Below are 13,649 nucleotides of genomic sequence, written 5' to 3'. Positions count from 1 at the left end.
ATGCAAAACTGAAATGTAGGTCTCATTATAATTGTTTAGTAGGTTTTAAATTTTTGTTAAATTTTTATTTGGGGGGTCATGTGCATGACATAGTATTACATTTTTAAGCTGTTTGGGCGCTAGTCTGATTTTTAATCAATTATTTAGTTTTAAGTATGTCACACAGTACACCTGGGAATATTCATCAACTACAAGAGACTACAATACCTTTTTTAAAAAATATTTTATTATTTTTATTTTATATATATGCACGTATTGCCTGCATGTATGGAAGGGCACCTGTGTCCAGCAATGCCCATGGAGGTCAGAAGAGGGTGTGGGATCCCCTAGAACTGGAGTTATGGACAGTTGTTAGCTGCCATGTGGGTGCTGGGATTCAAACCCTGGTCTTCTACAAAAACATTCAGTGCCTTTAACTGCTGAGCCATCTCTCCAACCCTACAATGCCTTTTTAGCACTCTATTAATTCAACCGTTATGGCTACAGAAAACAAAGCAATCAATCACTGAAAATTGAGATGATTTCTCTTAGCTGTTACTTGAAAAGAAAGAATTAAACAGCTATTTGCCTCCAACATCTCCAAACAAAGCACAATCTTTTATGTACTAGTGCACAGGACTTGACTGCAGCTCTTCTACTTTTTGTTCATCTTCATATGTTAAACATAGACTTGCTATATAACTATTACATACAATAAAAAAGAACATGAAATTAACCACTTGAAATTCCAAAAGTATTAGTAAACATCTATTTAACGAAAAATGCATATAAAAAGCAGTAACAAACTCTCCTACTGTGTTTATATAAGTAACTCTTGTTTTGTTTTTTGAGACATGGTTTCATTATGTCACCTTGCCTGGTCTGGAACTCGCTGTGTAGACCAGGCTGGCCTCCAACCCTCAGATTAAAAGTGTACATTACCACACCTGGCTATAAGTAATTCTTAATAACTACTTAATAACTATATATACTTGCATAAAAAAATACCAAAATTTCATAGAAGGCTCTATCATACAACAATCAACTAAGAGCTGTAATAGATTAGGAACAATATTGGAGAAAATTCAAAGTGTACTCGTCCTAGATTTAACTTCCTTGGATATGTGTGGTGGTTAACATTAATCATCAACTTGGCAAGACCTAGAATCACCTAGGAGCCAGGTCTAAGGCCGCACCTGTGAGGGATTATGCAGATTAGCTTAACTGAGGTGGGAAGCCCCACTCTGAATGTGGGTGATACCACTCTATGTACTAGAGTTCAGCACTGCATGAAAAAGACAGATCAGGCTAAGCACAAGCATTCCTGTTTCTCTGCTTACCGTGAATGCAACATGACCAGCTGGCCTCCCACTTCTCCATCATGATAGACTATACCCTGGAACTATGAGCCAAAATGAACTCTTCCTCTCTTACGTGCTTTTGTCACAGCAATGAGACAAGTAACTAATACAGTATGCAAGTTTAAAAGAGTGAAATAATGAGTGTTATATTCCTTCCTCTTGAAAAATGTTATGACTGTACACAAAGTGTTGAGAGTTTAATGTGATGGCAGCAAAGGGGATTGGATTAGAGAAGGGATATGAGTCAGTTGAATCAAAAGGCCAACCATCAAAACTTTCAGGTGAAAAGTAGTTTCAAAAATATTTCATAGTCCAAGAAGGGGCATAAAGACTGTAAGAGCCAGGAGTGGCAGATGACCACAAGGAAACAGAATTTTCCAGGCAGCTGAGAACTTGCTCATATGAATTTACAGCAATGGTGTCAGCATGCACAAGACCCATGTAAGCTCAAGCAGACAAAAACCCTGCACAGAACTGGGGAAATGGGTAAGAAGCTCCAACCTTAGCAGAGGAATCATTGGCAACTGATCACTGCTGGGTGAGGAAGAGAGGGTCTTCTTTAAGCAAGTGATGCTAGATAGGTTGACCAGGTTCCAGTGGATGGACTCACACTGAGAGACATACGGGAATACAAACTTGACTCAACAGGCCTTAACATATATGACAGAATGCATGAAATCCAGCAAGAGGGCTACGGGAGGGAGTGCAGACAGGGGACTGGTCTAACTATGATCAAGATGTAGTGTACAAAATACAGGAAAATGTAATGGAAAAAGTTTTTAAAAGAAATGAGAAAAAACTTTCATAGCACAAACATAGAGAATAGGATATCCATTTGGATTTTGAATTTTGAAGAAATATTCCTAGATTTCCCTTTGCCTAACCAGCACTGTCCTACAGAATACTCCAGCAAATAATATGTCAAAGCTGGCTTTCCACAACATACAAATTAGCTTCCAACATATAAGATGTTTATTTCTTCCAAAAACTACATCATAATGTATGCAAAGGTATTAAAAGTCAACCTGCTAGCTGGGCGTGGTGGCGCACGCATTTAATCCCAGCACCTGGGAGGCAGAGGCGAGCAAATCTCTGTGAGTTCAAGGCCAACCTGGTCTATATAGAGAGTTCCAGGTCAGCTGGGGCTACCTGGGGAGACCCTGTCTCAAAAAGATCCCCCCCCAAAAAAGCCACCCTGCTTAAGTATCTGTGCAACCCCCTTCAAAACTGCATTATTCACAACAGCCAAGTGGTAGAAACAAGCCAAGAGCCTATCAACAAATGGACAAATAACCAAATACAGTAATGCCTGCAATGGAATATTATTTAGTCCTATATTTAAAAAGGAAATTCTAATGCGTACTTTAAGATACCTACTATAACTTGGGTGATTTTTTAAGAGACACGGCCTTGCTATGTTCCCTAGGCTATGCCCAAAACTGTAGTCTAACGTGACCCTCCTGCCTCAATCTCCCAAGAAGCTGAGTATATATAGGTCCATGCCACTATGACTGGCTCAAACATGGGTGAATTATATTCTGAGCTAAATGAAATAAGTCACAGAAGATTGCTACTGTGCAATGCCACTTATACAAGGTACCTAGAAGAGAAATTCATAGGAATCCAAGAGAAGGGTACTAACCAGCAGTTGGAGAAGTAGCAGCAAGCTGTTTAATGTGTACAGATTTGGGGTTTGGTGACATGAAGACATAGACAACACAGTGGTTCAAATGTGCGTGCACACTTCAAAATGGCTAAGTTGGCAAATTTAGTCTTCAACTTTTTTTAACCATGAAAATAATGCCTATCTGTTCAAAACATTTCATATTAGCTACTCACCTTAGAACAAATTTTGTGTTTTCTGTTTTGCCAGCTCCAGATTCTCCAGATACAATGATAGACTGGCTCATCTTGAGCACTTTCATGTCTCGAAAAGCCTTATCAGCTAGGGGCAAAGGAGCACAATCATATAATAAGCAAAGTAAGTAAATGATAGCTTACTCTAGCAGCTTCTACTCCTAAAGAAACCATAATGTATGTTAAAGATAAACTTTAAAATAAAGTCATTCAAGAGTGTCCAAAAGATTCCTGAAGTATTTACTTGTGATGTTCTATCTCATAACAACCAAGCAACATGAAATGCAAACAAACATCACTTATGACTGTGCTGACTGTATCCATACTGAGTTTTGGCTCAGCTTCCAAATACCAGAGCAGACAGATCTGCAGAGGGTCAGAAAATGCTCACAATCTATAACTAATGAGGTCCCCAGGGAAAAGCAAGTATGAGCTTCCAATTAAGAAATCTGGCAACCAAAAACTGTATCAGAGAGAAAAACAACTGTAAAATAAACCTATGGAGTTTTAATCTCTACAATACTATCAAATTTAAACATCTCATAGAATTTGTCAAAATTAAACTACTTTAAATTTTGTAGACTTAGCATTGTTTATATAGAATTTTTAGCTATTTTTTTTATACTCGGAGAACTGACACTGTAAGATTATACAAACTAAGCACAATTTAATTCTGTTAATGTGGTCTAAAATTTAAATAATTTTAAGTCGAATTTAGTCCCTCAAAAGATAATCATGTTAGCAAAATTAGCTACACCACAAAGATCAATAGCACATGTTCTTTCTCATATGAAATCAGAAAGGAGACTAACTTGGAAGGGGAAGGGGACCAGCGGGAAAGGAGAGGGGACAACGGAAGGTGCACAGGGAGGAGTATGATCAGAATACATGGTGCAATTTCCTATGAAGATTTCATAATGAACCCATTTTAGACAATAAATAAATGCTAAAAAAAGAAAGAAAAAGTGGCTCAATAACATGATTATTTTTTACCCCATTTGATATGTGCTACCCATCCTAATGGAAAAAACTTTACAAATAAATGGTTTCACTCTAAGGATAGACTGTAAGCCATATGCTCTGCATAGTTGGAGTATTCCCAGGGGTCCACTGTGATTGGAGCTTTTGCCTGCAAGATGGTGCTGGCTGGGAGGAGTGGGACACAGCAAGAGGCCCATGGGTCATTGGGGACATGCCATAGAAGGTAGTTTCTCATCCAAAGCCTTGAGCTCTCACAAGACTGTTATTAAAAGAACAAGCCTGGCCCCTCCCATCCTGTATCTGCTTCTGGCTGGAGAGTGGAGAGTGATCACTTGCTCCTGTAGCCATTGCTATACACCATGAGGGGGAAGGCAGCCAAGGGCTGGTCTGCACCAAACAGCCTGTGCTTTACTATCTAGATTATGACCCTGCAAACTGTGAGATAAATAACCTGCTTCCTCACAAGCAGCCTGTGTCGAATATTTCATTAGTGACACGAGACTAATAATCACACATGAGACTACACCCAACCCTCTGTCCAATTTTTCAACAAACACCTACTTTCCTACAGTTGTTCTAAATACTTTGTAAAATAGAAGCTGGTTCATGCTTGAGGCACTTCACCTTTCCCCAGTGGTATGTCCCACCGTATTCGTATTCTAATGACTGAGGACCAGTTTGTAGGCTGATAAGAGAATGTACCAGTATTCACCAGAGCATCTTCAAGCCAAAAATCAGTCAGGGGCAGTCTAGATTTGGCTGACACTTATTCCACACACAACCAAATATGGAAGTGAAGCCTAATTAAGCCAAAACCTAAGCACAGAGGGAAAATGCAAGGTGAAACAGAGTGCACTAAGCAAAGCACCAAACAAGACGGCTGAATGCAAAGGTATTAAAACACCACCAAGCCCCAAGAACCTGACGGGGCAGGATGGCAAGTAAGCTCCACTTCTGACCAGATCGCTCCATGCCTCTGTGCCTCAGAGCTGGACAGTTTTAAGAGAAAAGTCAAGACAGACACTACTGTCTTCCCACTCAAAATCCTCAGTGATATGACCTATATACCACTTTCAATCCTGTAATTTTATAAAGTTCTGATGCAAGACAGTGAGGGGAGAAGTCTGCTTGAATAGCTCAAGTCCAGCCCCAGTAATACGCTCACAAGTGATGACCTAAGTAAGAGAGGAGGGCACTTTCAAGATGGAGCTGATCAAAAATCACCATTACAGTCATGCATGGTGGCACATGCTACAACCTCAGCACTTAGGAGATGGAGGTAAGAGATTCAGGTGTTCAAGGTGAACATCAGCTATATAGTGAAGCTGTCTTGAGACTCTTTTTTTTTGAGACAGGGTCTCCCTGCAGCCCCTAGCTGGCCTGGAACTCACTATGTAGACCAGGCTGGCCTCTTCCTCCCAAGTGCTGGGATCAAAGGCATGTGCCACCAAGCCTGGCTTTAGAGACCTTGTCTTTTAAAAAGAGAAAGTGCTAGTAGGTCATCTTTTACTACACCTACTTTAACTGGACACAAAGGACATGGGCATTTGATAAACAATGATGCATGACTACCCTCTGAGGTGGTTGCAAAGTATTTTTGCCATCCCTATGTAAGACACATGATCCTAATAGTGCTGACAATCCACGATGCACACAAGTCTTGCAAAACGTGTATTCAGTTCATAGTGTTCTTTATTAATAAAAATATTGAATGAATGAATGAATGAATGAATGTATGAATGAATGAATGAATGAATGAATGAATGAATGAATGAATGAAGAGAACAGCATCTGCAACCTGACCCATGAAGGACTGCCCAGAGCTGTGACTGGAATCTGTGAGCTGACCCATGAAGAACTAGGAGCCCTGTAACCAACACAGGAGACTGCACCCAAACCCCACTCCCATTCAGCTCTCTCCCCTTTCACTTATTCTTTCTGTTTGATACACATCAACCCCGCATGCCGGCTGTTCTCACCCTCTTCTCTTCCACTCTCTGTAACCCTCTCTCCTCTCATTTCTTCTCTCATTACTTCTCTTCCTTTTTCATTTTCCTTTCAGTAGGCTTTCCCTAAGAACATGAACTACTCTGGATTGTGGGGTGTCCAAGTCTCAGCCTCCTAGGCCTGGGACTCTTTCAGGTTACGTGACTGGATTTCTTCATCTCACTCTTTTCATTCTACGTTCAGCCAAAACTGTCTCACCAAACCTTGTCTCTATTGCTCCCCTTCTATTTATTTTCCTTCCTCTACTTCTTCTCTATCAGCCAATACTAATCACTAGTCTCGCTCTGCTGTTTTTCTTTCCACTCAAACCACCGCAGCTCTATTTTGGTGCACTGGACCATCAGTGTTGCTTCCTAAAATTACTGGGGTTTAGGGTGACTATCATTCATTACTGTGTATGCACAGAGCCTACCCCTCCACAGTGAGGGTTTCATTACTGCATATGCAGTGTCTACCCCTCGACAGTCACTGCTTTAGGGGAGTGTTGGGGCCCAAGCCTGGCATCCAAGACACCACTCTACCAAAGAAAAAGAACATGTCAACCCTACTGCAGCCTAGTCTTTCTTGAACAAATAGTTCCACTGAAAGAATAGTGTAATTCTTAAAAAATTCAAATCAGGCACGGTGGCACACAACACTCAGGAGGCAGAGGTAGGCAGATCTCTGTGAGATCAAGGCAAGCCTGGACCACACAGAGCTCCAGGACAGCTGGAGCTACATAGTAAGAACCTGAAAAAAAAAAAAAAAAAAAAAAAAAAAAAAAAAAAAAACTCAACCAGTGCCCTACCCCAGATGTTCAAGCCCCAATACACAAACATGAAAACCAAGGCAACATGATTCCTCAAAAATTACTAATCTCACAATATACCAAAACCTATGAGCTATAATGAAGGCAGCCCTAAGATGGAAGTTTATAGCCCTAAGATGGAAGTTTATAGCTACAAGCACCTGCATTAAAATTCAGGGAGAGCTCAAATAAATAAAATAAAAATGTACCTTATGGCCTTGGAAAAACAAGAACAAGCCAAACTCAAAATCAATAAATGGAAAGAAATAATTAAGATCAGGTAGAAATTAGTCAAATGAAAAAGAAATAAACAATACCAAGAATCACAGTTGGTTCCTTGGACATACAAACAAGATTGACAAACTCTTAGGTAAGCTAACTAAAAGAAAGAGAGAAAACAAATTAATAAAATGAGAGGTGAAAAGGAAGGCATTACAACAGACACCAGGATAAATTCAGTCATTAGGACATACCTTAAAAACCTATTATTTCACTAGAATGGAAAGCCTCCAAGAAAATGCCCTATGTTCTCTCTTATTTGCGGGTCCTAGCCTCAAATTTTCTGATTTCTGTATTTAAGTCGGAGTGGGTATCTGCAGAGGCCAGGAAGTAAGAGAAAGCCCTGAAAAGTGTGTACGTGGGGAGGAAGGGCTAGTGGGACACATGTGATATGACAGTAGAGGGGAAACACTGGGGCTGAAACGGGTAACAGAAATGGGGTGGATGACAACAGGAAGAGGCGTGGAGGCAGCAGGCCAACCAAATCTCAGATCAGGGAAATGCCACACAGAAACCTGCTAAATCGTAAGGTAACTAAAAGATGTCACTGGTTTTTTTCTTAAGTTTGACTGGTGGTACCCTGAATGACTAACGCTACTCCCAGAAGACACTTGTCTTTAAACAAAAGTCCTAGAGTCGGGTGTGGAATACCTCCCTATGGATTACTGTTAGGGAGGCTGTAGAGGCTCCCAAAACAATGCCGGCTATGGCCACCGCTCTTGGCCGCCCACCAGAACTAGATGGTAAGACCCTATTACTGAAGACAACACACACTCTGCACATAAATAAATCAAGCTAGAACTAAGCTGGACACTCCCATGGCCCTGGATAGAGTTCATAGTACTGGAAGGTTCTATGCAGGCTGCTGAGGGAGACAGGGCACCAATGCTCTTCCCTAGCTTGGATCCTATGAACTACAGTACTGTCCTGCAAGGGAAGATGTACCCTCTGGTGCAACAGTGACAAAGTTTTTCTGAGAGTAACCAACCACTCTGATTGGATTTGAAGCCCCATTCTTTGGAAGAAACACATAACTAGTACTATAAACCTGGGCAAAAACCTATAGCTGGGTAGCTTGAGAGATAACTCAACAGTTAAGAACACCAGTTGCTCTTGCAGAGGACTCAGGTTCAATTCTCAGCACTCACATGGCAGCTAACAACCATCCGTCACTCCAGTTCCAGGGGCCCAACACCCTCTTCTGACCTCCATGGGCATTGCATGACACAGGTACACTTACATACATGCAGGCAATATACTCAAACATATAAAAACAATAAATAAAAAAATTTTAAACATATGGCTAGGGATGTCACAGGGCCTATGGAGAAACTTACTACTAATATTAAACCAAATAGAAACGTAGCCATTCCGCCCTCTACGTGTTGGTATCTCTACCCTCAGACTAGCTGCTATCTGCCTTGGCTCAGGCTTCCGAGACTCACAACTCGTCAAAATGCTGAAAATAAGTGGCTGTGGAGTGCTGAGCTCTAAAAAGGACATCAATAGCACCCTTTCTAAGACCCAGGGAACCTCGGGCAAGTGGAGGTGGAAAGATTGTAAAGGTTAGAGGATGGAGAGGAAGCCTATGAAATGCAGTCTTCCAGATGTAATCATGAACATGCAGCAGCTATAGTGACCTGCACAAAAATCCAAGACAGGGAAAAGTAAGAGAGTAACTGGTCAGAAAAAGGCAGTCTGTAGAAGTGAGAGGGGTGGGAAAAAAGGGGTCTGTAGAAGTGGGAGGAGGAAATACGGGTAATGAGTGAATACGTTCATAAAACATGGTATGAAATTGTCAAAAATTAAATTTAAAATTTTTTAATCTAAAAAATAAATTTCTAAGATGTAATATGGCCTACCAAAATTAAACCAAGATATGATAAATAATTTAAACAATCTATAACAGGAAATGAGTGATAAGGGAAAAAAAATCTCACAACTAAAAAAGGTCTAGGCCCAGACAGATTCACTGCCCAATTCTATCAGACTTTTAAAGAACTAACACCAGTGTTTCTCAAACTATTCCGTTTCATATCCTGAAAGTCTATATCAGATTGAGAACTTTTCTACCGTAGTCTTACGTAGGGTTCTAGCCTGGGGTCTTTTATGATTCAAACCCTACCATATGCTAATAAAGGCACTTTGAGTCCTTCAGTTCCTGTTTGTATCCTTTCCATTTTCATATCTCCTGTCCTCGCTCTAAGGCTTCAAGCACTGTACCAACAAGAGTAGAGAAAGTGGCCCCTAGTCTCGTTCCTGATTTAAGTGGAAATGTTCTCAATTTGTGTCCATTTAGTATAATGGTGGCTACAGCTCTGTCTTATGTGCTAAGAATGTGCCCTTCTATTCCTAGTCTATTCAGGGATTTTATCATGAAAGGACTCTGGATTTTGTCAAGTGTTTTCGGCACCTACTGAGATGATCATGTGATTTCTATCCTACAGTCCATTTCTGTGATATAGTCTTTTTCTTGATTTGCATATGTTGAACAATCCGTTCATCACTGGAACAAAGCCAACTTGATCAGGGAGAATGATCTTTTTGATGTGTTCTTGAATTTAATTTACAAATATTTTATTTAGAAATTTTGCAACTGTATTCATCATGGAAATTGTTATAAAATTTTCTATTTTACTGTCATGTATGTGTCCGGTTTTGGTTTCAAAGTGATACTGGCTTCATAAAAAGAGCACTCTTGCTTTTTCTACACAGCAAAGGAAACAGTTGTTTGAGTGAAGAGACAGCCTATGGAATGGAAAATCTTTACTAGCTAACATCTGACATTGAATTAGAATCTAAAATATAAAAAGAACTTTTAAAAAAAAAACCTAGGGGCAGAATGAATGCAAGAGCCAGAGGAAGGAGCTGGGGGCAGCAGTGTGGAACGCTGGCTGCCAGGCATGATGAAGCTTTGCACTCTTGAACTCAGTCACTGTGATTATCTGCACAAGACTGGGCCGTTCAAAACCCTGTCCAGGAAGGGGCAGGAGTCACAGGGCTGCACCCCTCCCTGAGGATTTATATGAAGTCAGTGCTTGATTAGGGAAGAGAGTCAGTTTCTCCAGTGATGGTCCACTAGAAAGGTGCCCATGCTCCTGTAAACAAGCCTACTGAAACTCTCTGCGTCACAGGAAAAAAGATGAGAGTAGAAGGGGGCTGGTTGAAAGAAGAAGGGGACTGACCTGCAGGACTGGAAAAAGACGAGAGATGCTGTCAGGGTTAGATATGACTGACGTGCATCACATACATGTATGGAAGTGCCACAAGGAAACCTAGTTTACGTATAACTAATATGTGCTGATAAAAACATTTTAAAAGACTCCCCAAAATCGGCCAAGAAATCAGACCACCCAATTCATAAACAAGTTAAGGAAATGAACAGACAGTTCTCAAAAGATGAGACACAAGTGACCAATAAAAATATAGAGAAATGTTTAGCTATAAGACAAATGAAAATTGAAACCACACTGAGAGTCTAACTCACCCAGCCAGAATAGAAGTCATTAAGAAAGCAAATAACAACAAAGACTGGCAAAGCTGTAGACACGGCTGGTAGAAATGTAAACTAGCACAGCCTCTATGGAAATTGGTACATAAATTCCTCAGAAAACTAAAAATAGAGCTAGTGAGATAACATAGTGGGTAAAGCACTTGCTAAATTTGATCCCCAGAACCATGGTAAGGTAGGAGAGAACCAACTCCACCAAACTGTCCTCTTGACCTCCACTCCACATCTGTGATATTGCACGTATGTGTCCCACATACACACATCATGCACACATACCCACTACACACAAAAAAAAAGAAACAAAGAAACAAAGAAATGAGAGAGGAAGGGAGGGAGGGAGGGAGGGAGATCTACCTATGAGCCAGCTATAACACCCGCCTGGATATTTACCCAAGGAACTTCAAGTCAACATGGTAAAGTGATATTTGTACATCAATGTTTATTGCAGCACTATTCACAACAGCTAACTATGGAACCAACCTAGGTGCCCAATAACACAAGACTAGATAAAGAAAATGTGGTCCATATACACAACTGTGCTTCTCCAGCCATAAAGAAGAATGAAATTATGTCATTTGCTGGAAAATGGATGCAGCTGGAGGTAATCATAGTAAGTAAATTAAACCAGTCTCAGAAAGAGAAGTATGCTTTCTCTAACACATGGTTCCTAGATTTTAAATAGATACATAAACTGTGTATGTATACATGACAAAGTACAGGTAAAACTGTCTATGGAAACAAAGGAGATTATCAGGAAAGGGGATGGGGAGAAATAAGAGAGTAGAGAGGGACTGGGGGTGTGTGAAAAAAATAATGAACAGTGTACACTTGTATGAAAATGTCCTTATGTAACCAGTATAGTGACCACATAGAATGGAAAATTTTTAAAGAAAAAATAAAAACAGCCAAGTAAATCTGTATGACATAAGGAAAGACAAGAATTCTAATTAAATCACTTACCAATCGCAAAGACATGAGGTGGCATTGTCCCAAGAGATTTCCCTTGATATGACTTAATTGTATCTGAAGAATATATTTTTGGAATATCAAAGTATGGATTCACTGCAATCAGAATGTTGGCGACGTATGTCTAAGTAGGAAAAGCAGAAACATGGAGTCTCCCATATCTTAGTAAAGCTAAATAAGGCTAACAGGAGAAATACCAACAGCCACATCAATTCTTAGTACAAACAAGACTCCAAAATCTACATCTCTACTCCTAAATATTCCCTGATCTTACAGATCTCATTATTTCTCTAACCCCAAATAAGTTTTTTTTAAATAAATACTCATGTTGTCATTGCACAATCATCTTAAACTCAACACCTCCAAAATTAAGAGGACGTCTTCCCATTTCCCTCTGTTTCATAAAAAACCCCTTGCCATAGCTCTCAGGCACACGGCACCATCACATTACCACCACAGAAATCTGAGTATCTGCACCTCTCACCCAGGCTGCTTCTGTTGACTCCACTTAAGAGTCTCCTTTTTCCCCCTAGAGCTGAGTTCAGCTCATTTGTATTCTCACAGATTCCTCATTCTGGTACTAAAGAGTTTAAAAGAGCTTGCGCTGGGCCATCTCCACCAGTGAATGCTCAGGAGTGATTTAGGTCTGAAGTGACCACTTGATCCTAGAGTTCTGCAAAATACCACATGCTAACCATTCATGGGTAAATATTTAAGGAGCAATTTGGACATCCTTTTAAATTTGGACTCCAACTGCAGCTTTAAAAGACCATAAAAACGCAGCAGTAGTTTTTATAATTTTATAAAATTCCTAGTTAGGCAGGTAGAGCTATGTTAGTAAAACTGACAAAACTAGGGCACACAGGACTGTACTTTTTTTTTCTTCAACTGTGGAAGAGAAATGCTATAAAAATTCTGAGGTATCAGACCACTCATCTAGAATGTGGATGATGATCTTAAAGATAATTCCTAGAGGAAAATGAACAATAAGAAATCTGAGAACACATATTTTCAGAGGGCACAAAAGAAAAGGATCACAGATTTCAGTAACATGAAAATGTTAAGTGTGGTTTGGCTACTCTTTTATGGAAAATTCTGGCAAGAAACACAAAATATCAAATTTAAACTATTACTTTAAATTGCTTCCTTCATATAAGTATATATATGTGTAAAGAATAGTGACTGCCTCCTTCATTTAGATATTACAGTAATAATAGATACCTTCTCTATTACTGATATTTAATAATTTGTAACTAAAAAGCCTAACTGGATAGGAAAAGATACCAGTCATGACTCCAGGAAGCCTTGAAAACACTGGTTCTCATATTCTCTTAGAAAGATGACGCCTCCTGGTTTTCTCCAAATTACTGTCATTGATTTACTGCAAGATAAACTGCTTGGACTGACTTTAAAACTCTGCGCTACTTCAGCATCTAAAACAGCACTGAATACATATTTAGATTCTGATCAACATGAAGCTGCTAATTGAGTAAATTTTGCCTCTATATGTATTTCTACTCAAGAACACCTATATTTACATCTAAGTGTACTCTTTGTTTAGCTGAATTTGGAGGAAAGTAAAGTCTTACTACCTTGTATAATTAGAAGACAGCAAGCAAATTCTTTGGGAACAGACTACATTAACTCCATTTCCCAGCTGTCACGACTTGGACAGATGGCAAAGACTAGATGTAATTTAGTCAGAATTAAGTACCTACAATTAGGCAAATTGATAGTGATATAAAAGATTAAGACTGTCATTTGATCTAGTAAGTGTCAAAGAAGTCATGGGCTTTCCTCATTTAGAAATAATGAAGTCCCATCCTTATAGCAGGAGAACCACAGTATGGTAATTTATCTTCACCCAACTAAGGAATCTTTGACCAGGTCACAGACGAATGAAATCTCATATACACCAAAT

The 13,649-nt window shown here is 39.7% G+C and overlaps 1 protein-coding gene across 5 annotated transcripts in view; it reads right to left on the bottom strand.

Moving 5' to 3' along the window:
* Positions 1 to 13,649, bottom strand: part of Myo6 (myosin VI) — a 169,189-nt gene that overhangs the window by 68,778 nt on the left and 86,762 nt on the right. For all 5 annotated transcript variants that reach the window (XM_029560601.1, XM_029560602.1, XM_029560603.1 and 2 more), the window contains exons 5-6: positions 11,723 to 11,852; positions 3,180 to 3,285 (exon numbers count right to left, since the gene is read on the bottom strand). In XM_029560601.1, coding sequence (XP_029416461.1) covers positions 3,180 to 3,285; positions 11,723 to 11,852 — 236 coding nt within the window. The remainder of the gene's footprint in view (positions 1 to 3,179; positions 3,286 to 11,722; positions 11,853 to 13,649) is intronic.

Source organism: Nannospalax galili, unplaced genomic scaffold, assembly GCF_000622305.1.
Source record: "Nannospalax galili isolate Female #2095 unplaced genomic scaffold, S.galili_v1.0 scaffold512, whole genome shotgun sequence".
NCBI classification, from domain to species: Eukaryota; Metazoa; Chordata; class Mammalia; order Rodentia; family Spalacidae; genus Nannospalax; species Nannospalax galili.
The sequence above is the reverse complement of the archived record's forward strand: the minus strand, read 5'-3'. Positions and strand labels throughout refer to the sequence as shown.